The sequence below is a fragment of the Squalius cephalus genome (assembly GCF_949319135.1).
Source record: "Squalius cephalus genome assembly, chromosome: 5".
In the NCBI taxonomy this organism is placed as follows: domain Eukaryota; kingdom Metazoa; phylum Chordata; class Actinopteri; order Cypriniformes; family Leuciscidae; genus Squalius; species Squalius cephalus.
Window position 1 is genome coordinate 33,095,026 of NC_137126.1, and position 16,473 is coordinate 33,111,498.

The window sequence follows — 16,473 nt, forward strand, 5'->3', positions numbered from 1 at the left end:
GTTCATTGTTCATTAATGATATGTAAACAAATATTTAAGAGGTAAGAGAGGTCAGTGGTAAATGATAATGTAACCACGTAATCCTCACTCTCTACAGTAAATTTGACAAGTCATATTTCACAATACAAGAGGTCACAGGTCCATGCCAAATAATTACTTCTGTATACTTTCAATGTTAGCATAGTTACTCAACAGTTAAAAAAAATACACTTTTGATGATCTGTTGTGATATTAGTAAGAGTTTTGCGAATGTACACCTTACTTGTGAAAATAGTACCAAAGTGAATAAAAATAAAAATCTGTAATAAATCATTTTGTATAAATCTTAATGGAACAAGGGAATAGACCATTTAGTTTGTGATTTGTATTCATAAAATAATAATAATAATAATTTTACTAATTTAAAATAATTAAATCATAATATGAATAATATGTAAGGATTATTCAATTCAATTTAATGAAATTTTACTATTAATTGAAATGTGTAAATCTTGAAAAAAAGCTTAATTTATTTTGAGTGTGTAGACAGACAGACAGACAGACAGACAGACAGACAGACAGACAGACAGACAGACAGACAGACAGACAGACAGACAGACAGACAGATAGATAGATAGATAGATAGATAGATAGATAGATAGATAGATAGATAGATAGATAGATAGATAGATAGATAGATAGATGGATAGATGGATAGATGGATAGATGGATAGACAGGGTCTCAACATTTGTGCTCTCCTCTATCACAACCAGCCTTTGCATAATATGTAGAGAGGAGATGTACACTGGAAGGAATTCTGACATTTACATATTCTATAAACCAATTTTAGATCATGAACTAATCTGTTAGGTAAATAAATTATTAAATAAAATAATTAGATAAAGAGAGCTTCCACCTCACAAGGTACTAGATGACACCTGCACATGGTGATAAAGCAACAATGGAAGGGTTATTTGTGTTATGGTTAATAATTAACGTTCATTGTTCATGAATGAAATTTAAACAAATATTTAGGAGGTAGGAGAGGTCAATGGTAAATTATAACGTAACTACATAATCCTCACTCTCTACAGTATATTTGACATGTCGTGTTTCACAATATACAAGAAAGAATATGGTGACAGGTCCATGCCAAATAATTACTTTTATACTTTCAATGTTATCATTGTTACTCAACAGTTCTCAGAACCAAGCATCAAAGAACAGAAATAGCAATTAATCCATATCAAAAACATTTGCAGACCACTCCTTTCGAAGGTAAGAGATAAGACTTTCCCATAAACCCGATCATTTATTATCTAGAAATTGGCATGCAAAGAAAATGCAGAATATAAATAGGTCTTGCGGTTGAGAGAAACATTCAGACACACTGAGCAGACTGATAGAATGGCTCTGACAGCGATTACTCTTCTGTGCTTTGCAGCTTTGCTGCCTTTCCCAGGGCTGGGACTGCCTGCAGACTCAGGTGAGGCATCTTCGATAAATGTTACATTAAAAACATACATTTTAACATTAGACATTAAATTCTGATGTTAACTCCACTATTGTTTTATATAGAATTATTCTACAATATTTAAATTACAGAAAAAAAGTAAGTGTAAATGTAGCCTAATTAAATGACAGTAATTATTAATGCATTGCACCCATTATTAAAACTAATAACTCTAAATTACCACTGCATGTATTTGATATATTCAAGCTATATAATGCTCTTTCTTTCTCTCTCTCAAACAGGCAAGCTGAAACAGATCCCCGTTATGGTGACTGTCAAGAATGATTTCACTGATGAGGATGTTTCCTACGCCGCCACTGTGATAGAGGAAGGGCTGATGTTTGGGGCCTTAAATCACCTGCAGGACAGCAACACCGGCTTCAAGTATTCCTAAAAATGTTTCTGAATGTATTTGAGGTTTAGTGTACTTCACATGCAGTAATGTAATATCATACCTGATTAACTGTACTACTGGTTGTGATGACACACATACTTAATCAAAATCAAGGTTAGGAAAATGGGGCATATTTCACCACTGTAACCACTAAGGAAAACGGGAACAAAAAGATCAATGCGATTCTGCAATGAACTATTATTTTTCTATCCATTTCCGATAAGCCTGCAGATGCTGAATCAACGCTTGTCTTGTCAGTCAATTGAACAAGGCCCAGGACTAACAACATTTTTAGAAAGCCGACTTTGAATGGAATTTAATTTTTGTGCTAATTCTGCTATCTTTATTTCTGTTATAACAATAGATTCTCATACACTATTCACAAAACCTTTGGCATATATCTGGAGAGTGTGAACGGATTGGCTGGATCTGATAAGGACCAGACATACTGGGAGCTTTGGTCTGAGAAAGCAGGAGTTACCACCCGACTAGAAGTGGGTAAGGGAAAAGATAATTATATACTGAAGTATTACTTAACGGAGCAGGAAAGTTTAATTTAACTTACAACACAATAATTAATTATTAAATTTTAAATTATTTATACCCCGGAATGCCTCAATTTTTTTGCAGGAATTGGCTGCTACCAACCCCAGAGAGATGAGAATTTGATCCTGAGGTTCACCAAATGGCCAGAAAATTGATTTGTTTTATCATGAACTATATGTGACTGCTGACTTAATATCACATAATGATTCAAACATGTCATAAAAGTTTGAGTGAGTGGATAAATTCAATTTCATTGCATACAGTATAACAATCTAATAAACATATAGAGCAAATGGAACTGAAAAGCCTCCCTGATCTTTTAACAAACATTCCTAACTAATTTGATTCAAAGAAATAGTGTACATTACCAGTACAATATTCAACACTACCTCTTCACCTGGCTTAAGCTCAGAGGGCAAAAATATTAAAGGTTCATCTCTGGACTAAACACAGATCAGGGAAAAACAGTCAGTGATTTACATGTAGGTCTCACTATTCCAGAGATGCACAAAATGCCTTTATATTCAGTTTGAGAAGTTCTGTTAAGATTGAATGTTGACTGAGGGATGGACAGACAGACTGACAGACAGATTAAACAGTGTTTACATTAAACAGTGAGACAATCAGTGAAACATCTCAGGAATATAAATGAATCCATGGCGGAAGTCTTTACAGAACATTCCCCTTTCTAAGGTATGACATCAGACACACTAGTTAGACTGGTAGAATAGTTTTGACAACAATTATACCTTTGTGCTTTGCAGATTTTCTAAGAACTGGGCTTTGCCTTTTTATTTACATATGAGACTGAGGAATCTGAGTGTAGTTAAATGTTATTGTTATAGTATGTTTATTAGTTCACCGGCTCAGGGTAGACCATGGAAACCCTGGAGATTTCAGGGAATATTAAAACTGTGGGTTTCACTTTATTTTGATGGTCCCTTTAACACATTCTGTTGACTATATGTAGCGTTGCACATGACAACTCACTCTCATTATAGTCGAGTATTTGTAGTAGGGTTAGAATAAGTTGACATGTACTTGCAAAGTTACTTATAGTCAGTAGAATATACAGTATATAACTATTTTTACTCAATTGTTTTCTCATTCAATTATCTTTTGAGTGTCTTCAAAAAGAGATCAACCATAGGTATGTGTTCCAAAGCATTCATTAATTACAATCATTTAAGTTTGGATAGTGCATTTTCATGTCTATGCTGAAAAGGGGGGGGGGGGGGGGGGGGGGGGTTACAGTTAACACTAACAGGTCTGTTTTTTCACACAAAAAAATCCACTTAATTTCAAAATGTATTCTAATTTTCCAGTCCTATGCAAAACATGCTGGGAACTAGAAATCCACTGTCCAATTTCCAAAGTTATCAAGAAAATGTCATTAAGTTACTACAACTTGCATAAAAAAAAAAAAAAAAAAAAAAAAAAAAATCAATTAATGAAGAAATTTGAGTTTAAATTACACACAGTATTAAGATTGTCAACATTACTCAACAAAATAATGTTTGCAACTTAAAAGGTTTAATTCAATTTTTTTTTAACCATGCATTTATTTAATTTGTGATAACAGGACCCCTGAATTACTTTATAGAGTGAATGATAGAATAGTATGTACTTCAAATTTCATTTTATGTGATGACTGAATAAGCTTATGAACAGAATCAATTTAACTATAATTAATCCAGATGCTTTTACAGTCAGACCTGACTCAACACTTGTCTTGTCAGTGTATTGCACAAGGCTCAGGGATGGTCAAGATTTGTTTGTCATGTTTCCTTGTGTTTCTTGATTAACCAGTACTTGTTAAGGTATGCATTTCTCACCAAACCACTAAAACCACCAAAAAAATCTGTAAAATTAGCATACAAAAATGCATAAATAGGTTGCATGGTTGAGAGAAACATTCAGACACACTGAGCAGACTGGTAGAATGGCTCTGACAGCGATTACTCTTCTGTGCTTTGCAGCTTTGCTGCCTTTCCCAGGCCTGGGAGACCGTGACCACTCAGGTGAGTTTTCTTATATAAAGCCATGAATTCTGCTTAAAACAAGGATACGTATTATTGAATTCAAATCCTGTCTATACTATAGTAAATAACATTAATAAAGTATGTAAATCCATGATTCATTACAAATTACCAAAGCATTTGTTATTAAAGCCACAGTTTGTGCTGGTATTCTCAGAACATGTCTTGCTTGCTTTGGTCACTTAAATGCAGTTATTTAAATAACACTTGCAGTTTTCTAAATAGCACCCTTTCTCTGTTTGTTGCTCTCTTCTAAACAGGAGAACAGGGCCCGGTGTTAGTTAAGGTGGATGTCACTAATAAATTCACCAACACGATCTTGTCCTACTCCACCTCTGTGCCAAAGGGAATGCCAATGTTCGGGGTCTTGAATAAACTACAGGACTCCCAAAGCCTTAAGTATGGCCCAAATTATTGTGGTTTAATTCACTTTACAGTATAGTATAGTAAAATCATGACTGAATGAGGCTATAAGGAAATAGGGTATATTTTACCACTGTGAAAGACAAAAACAAAGAATCCATGAAACGCTAAAATATACAACTTTATATGACTGAGATGATTTAATTGTATACCTGACTCAAGGCTTGTCTTCTAAGTTTATTGTACAAGGCTTAAAACAATTAGGAACTTCTTAGTGCTAATTTTATTTTTTGAGCTAACTCTGCTACCTTTATTTCTATTAGTTTCACATACAGCATAAGCAAAAGCTATGGCATATATTTGGAAAGTGTGAACGGAGTGGCTGGGTCTGTTGCAAACCACACGTACTGGGAGCTTCTGTCCAAGAAAGGAAAATCTGTACGCAGTCTGGACGTGGGTAAGTGTATGAGTTTAATTATAAAGCATGCATTTATATGTAACAGTCTGAGGATGAGTGGAAATACAATGGAGAAAGAAAAAACATAACTTTTTAAATCAGTTCAGTACTTTGATCTTATTTTATTTACAACACAAAATAAATAAAATATAATTTTTTCCCCCCCCAATCTTTTGCAGGAATTGGCTGCTACCAACCCAAGCGCAATGAGATTTTCATTATGAATTTCACCCGCTGGGACTAAAAGTAGATCAGTTGTATTTTGTGGTTTCAAAATAGACCCCTCTGATTCTATATGTCAGTACTATATCAATCCCACATATTGTATCAATCATCAAGTGAATGAATAATCTAATGATTTGATTGCATCTACTGTATAATAGTCTAATAAAATCACTTGAGCATTGCTGGAACTGTTTCTCTGATCTTTCAACAACTGTGACTAATTAAGGTACAATCAAATAGTGTACATTACCAGTCTCCATTTTCATAGATAATCAGATGAGTATATATTCTTATATTCAGGGTTTTTTATGCATGTCAAGTTTGTCTTTTTACATTCAAATAAAGATTCATTCTGTTGTTTCCAGAACTATATGAACATAATGTCTTCATAGAAAAGGATAAACAGATTCACTGTCTTCTATCCTGTAGAAGCTGAAAGAACAAACACAAATATTGATTTTCATGTGCTGTATTTGCCACTGTTTTAACTAGCAGCAGTTTAAATGACTCTCTGAAACTTACCACAGGGAGTGAAGCAGTCACAGTCGCAGAAGTTGCAGCGTGTAAACCAGCGCTTCCAGCCTGATTCTTTAGTCCTGCAGTTCTCAATGCGACTGCATTCGTGGTTCAGAGGAACCGCATAGCTCTTGGCATCAGGACAGGTGGACGAACACGTCCCGTCAATTTCCTTCTCGTTGATCTCAACTCGGCCACGATGACACACTCCTAATGTCACATCCAGAGGAGACAGAGAATTGAAACTCACAGCCAATGAAATTAATTTTAAATGTAAAATGTAACTGACCACAACCATTGTTTTTTTCTCCACAACCCAGACTCTGACAATGTTTTAATTATTTAAAAAAAATAGCACAACATGAATAAACTTAATACATGTATAGTGTATACGTAAAATTTTACATATCAATAGATATTTCATGTTATGATGACTATGCAGTCTGTTAATATGAAAGAATTTTCCTATTGATTTTTTACCTGCATTTTGAATTACGCATTGGATTGTGTTGTGTTAAGTTAAAGGAAATATCTGTAAAGTTAACAGATAATAAATGAGACAGTGGACCACAAATCCAGTCACATGGGTATTTTTTAAAAAAAAATTGCTTTCCATTGATGTATGGTTTGTTAGGATAGGACAATATTTGGCTGAGATACAACTATTTGAAAATCTGGAATCTGAGGGTGCAAAAAAAATAGAAACATTGAAAAAAATCGTCTTTAAAGTTGTCCATTTATGTTCGTGATTGTGCTGCATTCACTCACAAAAATAAATGTTTTATATATTTATGGAAGGGAATGTACCAAATATCTTCATGGAACATGATCTTTACTTAATATCCTAACGATTTTTGGCATAAAAGAAAAATCGTTCATTTTGACCCATACAGTGTATTGTTGGCTATTGCCACAAATATACCCGTGCTACTTATGACTGGTTTTGTGATCCAGTAACAAATGTCCTAGCAGAAATTTTTCTTACTGTATGTGTGGTCATTCAGATTTTTTTTTTAATCAACAGCTCTCAATAATATAACAACTTAGTTAGAGTTCAATCTCTCATATACTGTAAATATATGAGACTTAAGACAGAATAGGTCTTGTATTCATAATCGGAGGATTTACCAGGCAAATCCGTAATTTGTTTGCAATGTTCAGCCTGACAAGGACTTACTGAGGCAGGACGGTTTGGGAGTCCATTTCCCATTGGACTGGCAGGCTCGAGCAGGATCTCCAACCAACACGAACCCTGGCCTGCAGTCGTACCGCACCACAGAACCCACCCACCAATCACTCCCATACACCATCCCGTTAAAGTCCACATCAGGTTTTCCACAATTCACTAGGGCAAAAGTTTATTGGACAAAACTCATGAAGCACATGAAAAGTTCCAGTGTACACAGAATAAATCAACAGAATAATCACAAATTATTCTGTGTTTATGGAAATGCCTAAAAAAAAGCAGTGCATTTCATTAAAATGATGATCTGTTGTACCTCTACAGAGGGATTTGTATCCCACCCAGCAGCAGTCTGAATCTCCACAGCTGTCTCTCTTTAGCTCCCTGTGTCTGCCCTTACATCCTCCAAAACAAAGCGGGGCTGTCCCGGACCAGTAAGTGTCTCCCAGTTCATCCTCCTGTTCCACCTCTAACAGACCTGAGGGACATGGCGCTCAAATATTTATGACATTGTCTAATTTGTAAGCTTAGTTTAGATATGAATAAATCAAATGCTCCTCTTACCACTTCCTAGATCTTCCTCCACAGCTGCTCGTTCAGTAAATGCAGTTATAGGCACTTGCGTGAACGCCCCATGCACAGACCCCAGAAGCAGCAGCAGCAGAAGAGCTCCTAGTTTCATGGCGTTTCGTTGGTGGTAATACTTCTCTAATGCAGAAAAGTCTATATCTGTTCAGTTCTCCTCATATGAACGTAGTCCATTCATTCTCTACTCAGCAATCCATTGTTCTGTTGTCTCAATATGGAAGCTCTAATTATTTGAACAGAAAAACCATTTACATCAAATGTATTTTTTACAGGCTATCTCCAAGAACCTATTTTCCTACAGAGAGACTCTGTACAAGACAGATGGAAAGAAAGGGGAAGTGTTGCATCTTAGCTCACACTAAGCCCCTAACGCAAACTAATCTTTTAAACTCTGCTAACACACCAGCGATTATCACCAGAGCAGAGAGAAAGAGATTATAGAGAACGGGAGAGAGCCATGGCTTGGCTGATTTGCAGTTTAGCTTAACTTTCAGTTGTGCTGATTGTAAATTTCGTGTTTTTCACATTTAATAATGTTAGAGATTAATCTTGTCCAATGTCCTTGAGATCTGCAGTGCGTGTAATTACTGTAACGACATAGATCTGTGAAAAGCGCTCAAACACTGACCTCTGACTGCTGCAGTAATGCATAAACTTCTGCCTAACCGAGCACAACCATCCTGCTGACTCTTGTCCTGAGAGATTCAAACAAACAGGACTTACAAGTATCGTTCTTAGTCACACACAGGATCAACTAAGAAGAACAAAGTGGATTATCCCCAGAAAACACTTTACCTACCTGAATATGGACTGAACATACCCGAGTACACAATATACACACTACAAATGACATTTTGGGGTTTGTAAGATTTTTAAATGTCGTTGAATGAAGTATCTTATGCAATGCCGCATTTGCTTGGTCAAAAAACAGTAAAAACAGAAATTGTATTACAATTTAAAACTGTTTTCTATACATATATTTTAAAATGTAATTTATTTCTGTGATGGCAAAGCTGAATTTTTAGCATCATTACTTCAGTCTTCAGTGTCACATGATCCTTCAGAAATAATTTTATGATTTAGTGCCCAAGAAACATTTCCTATTATCATCAATGTTGAAAATAGTTGTGCTGCGTAATATATTTTTGGAAAGCTTGATACATTTTTTTCTGAATTTGTTGATGGATAGAAAACTCAATGTAACAGCATTTATTTGCAATATAAATCTTTTGTAACATTGTCTTTACTGAGACTTTTGATCAACTGAATGCATCCTTACTGAATAGAAGTATTCATTTCTTAAAAAAAAAAAAAAACATGATCTGAAACCTTTGAAGAGCAAGAAATAATTTCTGCTTGTAAGCAAATGAAAATGTTTAAATTGGAGAAAAACAAAACAAATAGGACAAAAATGTACTGAAATAACTGCCATTGTTTATTTCCAATAAAATTAAGTCATTTAGTATAGTTTTCCTTCTCAATTAGATTATTAGGACTCAACGGCAAATAAAAGTCCAATGGAAAAGGTGCGTCTTAATGAAAGGTCAAAACTATTTGTAATTTTTAATTTATTTTAAAACTACTTTTTACTTTGATAGAAAAGTGTCAGGAATAGGTAGCTTCCATCAGAATGGGTCTTTCTGCAGATTTTCTGATCTCCATATAAAGTTGACAAATAAATTAAACGGGTGTTGGTCAGTTTGAAGTTCAGAAGCACTTCCAATTCAACTATTAGTTAAAACTACACACTGTAAAGATTTCTCCAAGGTGATCAGTCCTTCTTTCGCATTAACACTGAACCTGAAGAGTCAAAGAAAGCTGATTAAATTGTTCAGTAGGATTAAACATTTCCATTCCCCTTTACCCTCTTCTCTCTCACTCCCTCACACACCCAAACAGTCAAATGTAAAGGGATATTTCAGCCAAAAAATGTGTCATTTAATCACCCAAATGTTGTTCCAACCCTGTATTTTCCTTCTTCTGTGAAACACAATAAGAGGTGTGTTTGTGTGCCTGTGTTTTCCTATTACCTTAAATTACTTACAAGGAAGGTAACTTATGCTTCCAAACTCCAAAAAGGGAAAACAGCACTTATAACTACTTATAATATAACATACAAGTAATATAATATAATTTCATGATGCTTTTTTGCCCTTTTTGGAGCTTGGCAGTATAAATTACTATTAATATTCATAGAATGGAAAAAGGTAGTTCAAACACTCTACTTAACAACACCTTATTTTGTTTCATGCCAGACAAAATAATATAGTGTCAGAATGACATGAGGGTCAATAAATGACCCTGTGAATCATCTCTTTAAGCAATCCCCAGAGCTAACTTGTGATTTAGCTTGATCTTTTCTGTTTAGTGCAGTGTTCCAGGTGATCAAGGTAAAACATTCTCATCCAGCTTTGGTCCCCCGTTAGTCTCATAGTACAGTGAGTATTGTCACAGAGTTAAAAGGAATGTTGTAATGTCCCTTTTTATTGCCTGACACAGCAGTCTTAGGGAGCTCCAGTAATCCGAAGTGCTGTTAAACCACCTCCATGCCCAGCTGTTGGGCAGTGTCCTGTAACTGACACATCACTGACCCCTCCCTCGTAGAGTCTGTTTCTGAGGAGGTGCCGGCCATCAACACCAAGAACACACTTTCTGCATTTTCCTGAGTCCTACAGACCTCTGCTCCCTCCTTTCTTATTCCCGTCTCTGTATTTCCACCCATGGTCTCCTCCAGTTCTTCCCCGGACTGGACGTTCTGCTGGCTGGACTCACTGCTGTCCCCCTCGCCCTGCCGCTCCCGCATCAGCTGTTCTGTTAACTCCACGCTCTCATAGCGGATCAGCTGCAGACGCATGAATCCATCTTCGTGCTCTTTATACCTGAAACGAGGGATTGGCAAAGTGCAAAAGATTGTAGTCAGGTTCGACGGGTAAGGTTTATTGCCCACTGGAAATCCAAAATAAAATGAACATGAAATTAATATTAATTAAATAGCACCCATGGGATCTACTGTTAGTTACACTACTTCAAATTTTTGGATCATTATGTTGTTTTTTAAAGACATTTTTATTCAACTTATTCAGCATGGATGCATTAAATTGATCAAAAGTGACAGGAAAAGCTTTTATATTGTTACAAAAGATTACAAATAAATGCTATGCTTTTGAACTTTCAATTCATCAAAGCTTTCTGGAATTTTTTTTTTTATCATGGGCTGCATCCGAAATCACATCCATCCCTGCTATGAAAAACAAAACAGTGACAAGAGCAGTATGTCTGAATTCATAGTATTCATAAGAGTGTAGGCAAAAAGTACCCTGATGATTCTGAAGTGTGCCCATGAGGCCACAGGAGAGGTTTTTTGAATGGCAATGAAGTGACAAATCTGACGCTGGTAGGTCACATGACAGTGACAACATGGTGAATGTAGTACGTCTGGATTACATTCATACTACACAAATTTATACTATATAAAACATACTTTTTTGGCAGTCGCAACATAATTACTTATTCAAAATAAGTACCAACTCAAGGGAATATGCTATTTCAGATGCAGCCATGGGTTCCACAAAAATGTTAAGCAGCACAACTGTTTTCAACATTGATCATAATTATGCATAAATGTTTCTCAAACACCAAATCAGAATATTAGAATGATTTCCGAAGAATCATTTGGCACTGAAGACTGGAGTAATGGCTGCAGAAAATTCAACTTTGCCATTAAAGGAAATATTACATTTAAATATAGGAAAATAGATAACCGTAATTTTAAAATGCAGTAATATTTCACAATATTTTTTAACATATATCTTCTTTCAAAAACATAAAAATCTTAGAGATCCCACATTTTTTGAATAGTACGGTGGTTGAGGAAATAAGTAATGAATACTTCTTAATGGATGGTGGCCACAAGGAAGAAGGAAGTCTTCAAACCTGAATCTCGGGTGCCCTGAAGGCCATTTGAACTGATGTTTCTTGCGTAAGTGGGCAGTGAGGTTGTTCCCCCGTGTGAAGCACTGCTCACACACGTGACACTTATAGCGAGGAGTGTAATCTCCCTAAATGCAAAACAGCACATAAACATTTTTAGCTACTCTGGAGATATGAGCTGAATATCAGTTACTGTACAACTGAAGTGTTACAACAATTCTTACTTCAATTACCAGCTACAAAACAAATGACATTTTCCCGTTTACATTTGAAAAAACTAAATCATTTAATCTCATGGTAAAACAACATTTACAGCATTACATATAACAATGTACTAATCTTATGTATTTCAGTTACCTATTGCCTAGCCTTATTTATTTTAATTGACAATTAGCAAAGGCTTAGCATTTGCTCTATTGTCACATGTTGTTCAGAACCTGTATGACACTTACTGAGGAACACAAAAGAAGATTTTGTTGTTGTTTTATATTGTTGTCTTTTTCTTATTGGTGAATGTTGCTGTTACTTTCCAAATGGCTCACCTCATGAATGCGCTTGTAGTGGTTCTTGATTGAGTAAAGGGAGCGGGTGGAGTAATCGCAGTCAGTGAAGTCACATCGATACGCTGGCTCACTGCTGTGCGTGTCTAAATGCTTCCGCAAGTCTATTAGGTTTTTACAGCTGAAAACCACATGAACACAAACAAACTGACAGGTCATGTCTTACATTGCAGGTTAAAAGATTAGGAGGAGTCACCGTCATTGGTGATGAAGCAACCTCACCTGTACTCGCAGTAATCACAGCTGTAAGGCTTCTCATTGGAATGACGAAACTTGATGTGGTTTCTCAGCGAGGATGGTGATGGACAGGTCATATCACATAGTGGACATTTATAATGGTTGACTTTGAACAGAGAACATGTTAGAACATCATTAGAACAACCAGGTCACACCATACTAGGCAATAAAGGCCTGTAAGGTCCGATACAGCAGAACAAAGTACAACCTTTAAGAAAGATAACACACAAAAAGACCCATACCATGGTTCCTCATGTGGTCTCTCAGCAGCCGCTCAGTGGCGAAACGTTTAGAGCAGTGGGAACATTGAAATCTCTGACCTACAAACAAATGCACACATAAACAACTGGGTGCAATGTTTTTTGCAATAATTTTGATTATCAAAAATTATAATTTTGATTATATTTTTTCAGCAATAACCCTGTTATTGCTGCTGCTACATGTGTACCACCTGAAATACAATCCCTCTCACCTTCTATGGAGGTCTGTCGTCGAATGTGGTCGAAGAACTTTGTGTTGTTGGCGAACATTCCTCCACAGGTCGGACATGCCACCAGCTTTTCCTGTGTGTGACTACGCATGTGCTCTCGCAACTTAAACCTGCCCTTGAAAGAGGCCTCACAATCTAGAAGGCAAAAGGAAAATTTAATGTCTGTGCTGAACTGTGAAAGTCGCTGTGAGAAGGGAAACCGCTCAGGAACATTTCTACACCCAGTAACATTCAACTAAGATGTTTTTCTGCCATGGGGTTCACTCTCATAGATAGTAGAAATATGAAAGATGTAAATATCTTCCGATTGAAACAGCAAGAAGTTATTTTGATCAAATATTACGAGGACATATACATTTTGAAAAAATAATGATCTGCATGGATAAATAATTTATAATAAATACTGCAATATTCCATAAAAAAAGAGGATTGTCAATTTTGATTTCATGGTGACTAAACAACTAAAAATCAAGATATTTTAATTCACCCCCTCAACAACTGTTTTTGAGTATCCACTGGATACATCAGGTATCCTAATTTTAAAAGTGTAATATTTATACCTGGAAAAGTCATATTATAATACATGAGCATCAGTGGTTTGCAGTGGTGTTTTAAAATGAGGTGGCAAAGTTCTAAAAAAAAAAATTATATATATCAAATGTAAATTTAAGTCTCTGTTACACTTAATATTCCTGCTTAAATAAACATTACATAAAAAAGAGAGACCAAATACAATTCTATTTTGTATTTTTACACTAACTATGTAATGCTCTTTTAAAAGCAAGTATACAATTCATCAAGTTAATGTTTTTATGCATTTTTACATTTTCAGCAGTCATCAAGCTTGTACACACTGGTCAAAGACGCAGACACGAAGATGTACCTTTAATTTCCTCAAGCACAGTCATCATATTTTCCAGCAATTTCAAGTTTTGATTTTGTCGTGACAAAGCAGTAATATCTAAATGGCTGAGTTGTTTACTTACTTTTTAATTAGTCTTCCCATTATAGCATGGGAAAAAATACTTTGCAATTCAATTGGGTGCATCAACTGTTTGGTTACATAAACTCTTAATTTACAACAAAATAATAAATTCAGGGTAAGTAAATGATGACTGAATTTTTCATTTTTGGGTGAACTATCCTTTTAATGCATAATATTAAAAAGACTACAATCATTTCTTACCTTTCCAGCCACAGAACAAAACATTCTCTTCATTAGCCTCGAGACAGTGTGCATGCATCTCCACATGTCTGTAGAACCACTCTGGATTATCCATAGACATCTGAATACAAACATACTTATTAGCTGAGTACTTGACCTGATTTGACTAGCCACATGCAATTTATCATCTACAGTACTTAAAAAGAATATGTTGGATTGCTTTCGTACCTCACAATGCTCCCAAAGACAGAGGAAGTTCTCTTGGACCTCAGGCACAATGTTGCGGTTGTGCAGGCCGACCGAGCAGGCACCCATATCACTGTGGCTATTGAGTATAGCAAGTCCCCACTGCTTCAACTTGGTGTGGTAGCAATGGAAAAACACGTGTCTGAGAAGCTCCGCATCTCCTTCCACTGAGCAGAAACCACAGTCTCGCCATAGGCAGTTATGCTCCTCATCTGTAAAGCATGCAGGCAAGCTAAGGTCTAATTGTGAACCAGGACAATGAAACCAGAAGCCACAGGGCCTCTGACTGCCAGAAACCTGAGGAAAACTGAGATGCTTGTTATAGTTTAATACTCAGACACAATCACCTGCTGATCATGTAACATTGATACAGATAGATGAACATTGCATAAGTGTGTGCCAGTGACTGTTGGTGAAATGGATGAAGATATAAGAAATGTCATGTATTCCTGGTCCTCTCTCAGCACTAATAGTCTCCTTTGAACACCTTAAACCAGATTTGATTTTGTACACTAGTCCTGGTATATATATATGATGTACTGAAACCTTACTCCTCATTTTTACACAAAAATTTCTCATTAATTGTGTTATATCTCACAATTGCAACAAGAGCTGTTCTTTATATACTATTGTAGTTTATATTAATATTTTGAATGAGCTTTTATTTTTATATTTTCAGTTTTTTATTTGCTTTTGTCATTTTTAATATTTCTTTTAAATATTCCTAAATAGTATTTTCAGTTTTAGTTTTTACTTTAATATTTTTTGCACTTACAATCTTACACATTTCAGTTAGTTGCCAACATTAAAAAAAAATCCATTTAACATTGACATTTTATTTTAGCTTTATTTTAAAATCAACAAAAAAAAGTTTTAAACAGTTTTAGTTAATGATAAAAACTCTGAAGTTGAAACCTGTATGACTCTTTATTCTGTGAAACACAAAAGATATATTGAATGTCTGGTTTAGGTTTTTTTTCCATATAATGACAATGAACGGTGACAGATGATGTCAAGGCTCAAAAAGAACAAAAAAATAATTACAGATCAATCCTGACACTTCCAGTGACCAGTTACATAAACGACTTAGACTAGTATTAAAAGTCAGTCATCTAAATTTTTTTTCTTTAAGACTGATCATAACTGTTTTTTATGTCAGTTACATAAAAAAGTAGATTGGTATAATTTGGATTCAAAAAATAATACTGAATACCTCTTGATTAACTACAAGTTGGTCAGACAGTCTTAACATAGAAGCATAAACTTAACATAGTGTGCAACTGGCCACAGGTGTTGGACGCACCTGGTAAGTCTGTCTCACTGTCCACGGTAGCTTTATAATGTTTCTCCACGTGCTGGCAGAAGTCCTGCATCCTGTCAAACGTCTCCTGACATGAGCCCCACTCACAAGCCAACTCCAGCAGCAGCTCCTCTCTGCGCGGGGCTCGTTTACCCGACGGGTGCATCATGAAGCACTGAATGTAAAGCACAATGTGTGGTCCTCCAGTCCTCTGAAACACACAGTAAAGTCACATGTGAGATCGATATTTGTAAGTTAGTTCTGCTCGAGCTATCTGTGCATAGCTGTCAGTTTGATTAAAAAAAAAAAAAAAAAAGCGTTTTGCCATACTTGACCTGCGCCACAAATGAAAATTTCTTAACTGCCAAAAGCACTGCTAGTAGTTTTATAAAACCATGGACAAAGTTGTTAACCTAGCATTAGACATAGCTGGTTAGCAAAACAAAAGGGAAGTTAACATTCTGCCTCCATTTTGTTGACTAGTAAGTTAGCTTTTCATTAGCTTGGGTTGAGAATAATTAAATGTGTTTTCATCCAAGGAAATTTTGTGAGGGAGTGCATCGAGAGTTGTTAAATGGATAGAGAAATAACTCACCTTTAGCAAATACTTCAAACATTTCCTCTATATGTTTCCCACGAAATAACCGAACCAATCAGATTTCAACTTTGCGGCGTCGCGTTCAAATCGCAGCCAATCAAATTGCAGCTTAGCAGTACATCACAATGATCATTCCCTCCGAC

The 16,473-nt window shown here is 35.7% G+C and overlaps 4 protein-coding genes across 5 annotated transcripts; 2 read left to right on the forward strand and 2 right to left on the reverse strand.

The window, feature by feature from the left end:
• Positions 1-1,383: 1,383 nt before the first annotated feature.
• Positions 1,384-2,717, forward strand: tcnba (transcobalamin beta a). Its single transcript, XM_079871309.1, has 4 exons — positions 1,384-1,466; positions 1,736-1,877; positions 2,252-2,385; positions 2,518-2,717. Exons 1-4 carry the CDS (start codon positions 1,388-1,390, stop codon positions 2,586-2,588), a joined length of 426 nt encoding a protein of 141 aa, XP_079727435.1. The 5' UTR covers positions 1,384-1,387; the 3' UTR covers positions 2,589-2,717.
• Positions 2,718-4,322: 1,605 nt separating this feature from the next.
• Positions 4,323-5,605, forward strand: tcnbb (transcobalamin beta b). Its single transcript, XM_079871090.1, has 4 exons — positions 4,323-4,454; positions 4,733-4,871; positions 5,159-5,292; positions 5,472-5,605. Exons 1-4 carry the CDS (start codon positions 4,376-4,378, stop codon positions 5,534-5,536), a joined length of 417 nt encoding a protein of 138 aa, XP_079727216.1. The 5' UTR covers positions 4,323-4,375; the 3' UTR covers positions 5,537-5,605.
• Positions 5,285-8,499, reverse strand: LOC307158492 (CUB and sushi domain-containing protein 1). Of its 2 annotated transcripts, XM_079871089.1 has the most exons (6): positions 8,433-8,499; positions 7,781-8,027; positions 7,533-7,694; positions 7,211-7,378; positions 6,040-6,243; positions 5,285-5,949 (listed from the first exon to the last, which is right to left on the reverse strand). In XM_079871089.1, the coding sequence occupies exons 2-6, from the start codon at positions 7,896-7,898 to the stop codon at positions 5,936-5,938; spliced, it is 666 nt and encodes a 221-aa protein (XP_079727215.1). In that variant the 5' UTR covers positions 7,899-8,027; positions 8,433-8,499; the 3' UTR covers positions 5,285-5,935. The 2 variants fall into 2 exon arrangements, with proteins under 2 accessions (XP_079727215.1, XP_079727214.1); XM_079871088.1 differs by lacking the exon at positions 8,433-8,499 and having other exon boundaries at positions 7,781-8,129.
• Positions 8,500-8,999: 500 nt separating this feature from the next.
• hinfp (histone H4 transcription factor) lies at positions 9,000-16,387 on the reverse strand. The gene is made up of 10 exons (XM_079871091.1): positions 16,328-16,387; positions 15,736-15,943; positions 14,415-14,644; positions 14,208-14,307; positions 13,004-13,156; positions 12,774-12,851; positions 12,517-12,637; positions 12,277-12,415; positions 11,738-11,862; positions 9,000-10,683 (listed from the first exon to the last, which is right to left on the reverse strand). Exons 2-10 carry the CDS (start codon positions 15,899-15,901, stop codon positions 10,338-10,340), a joined length of 1,458 nt encoding a protein of 485 aa, XP_079727217.1. The 5' UTR covers positions 15,902-15,943; positions 16,328-16,387; the 3' UTR covers positions 9,000-10,337.
• Between the last annotated feature and the right edge of the window lie 86 nt (positions 16,388-16,473).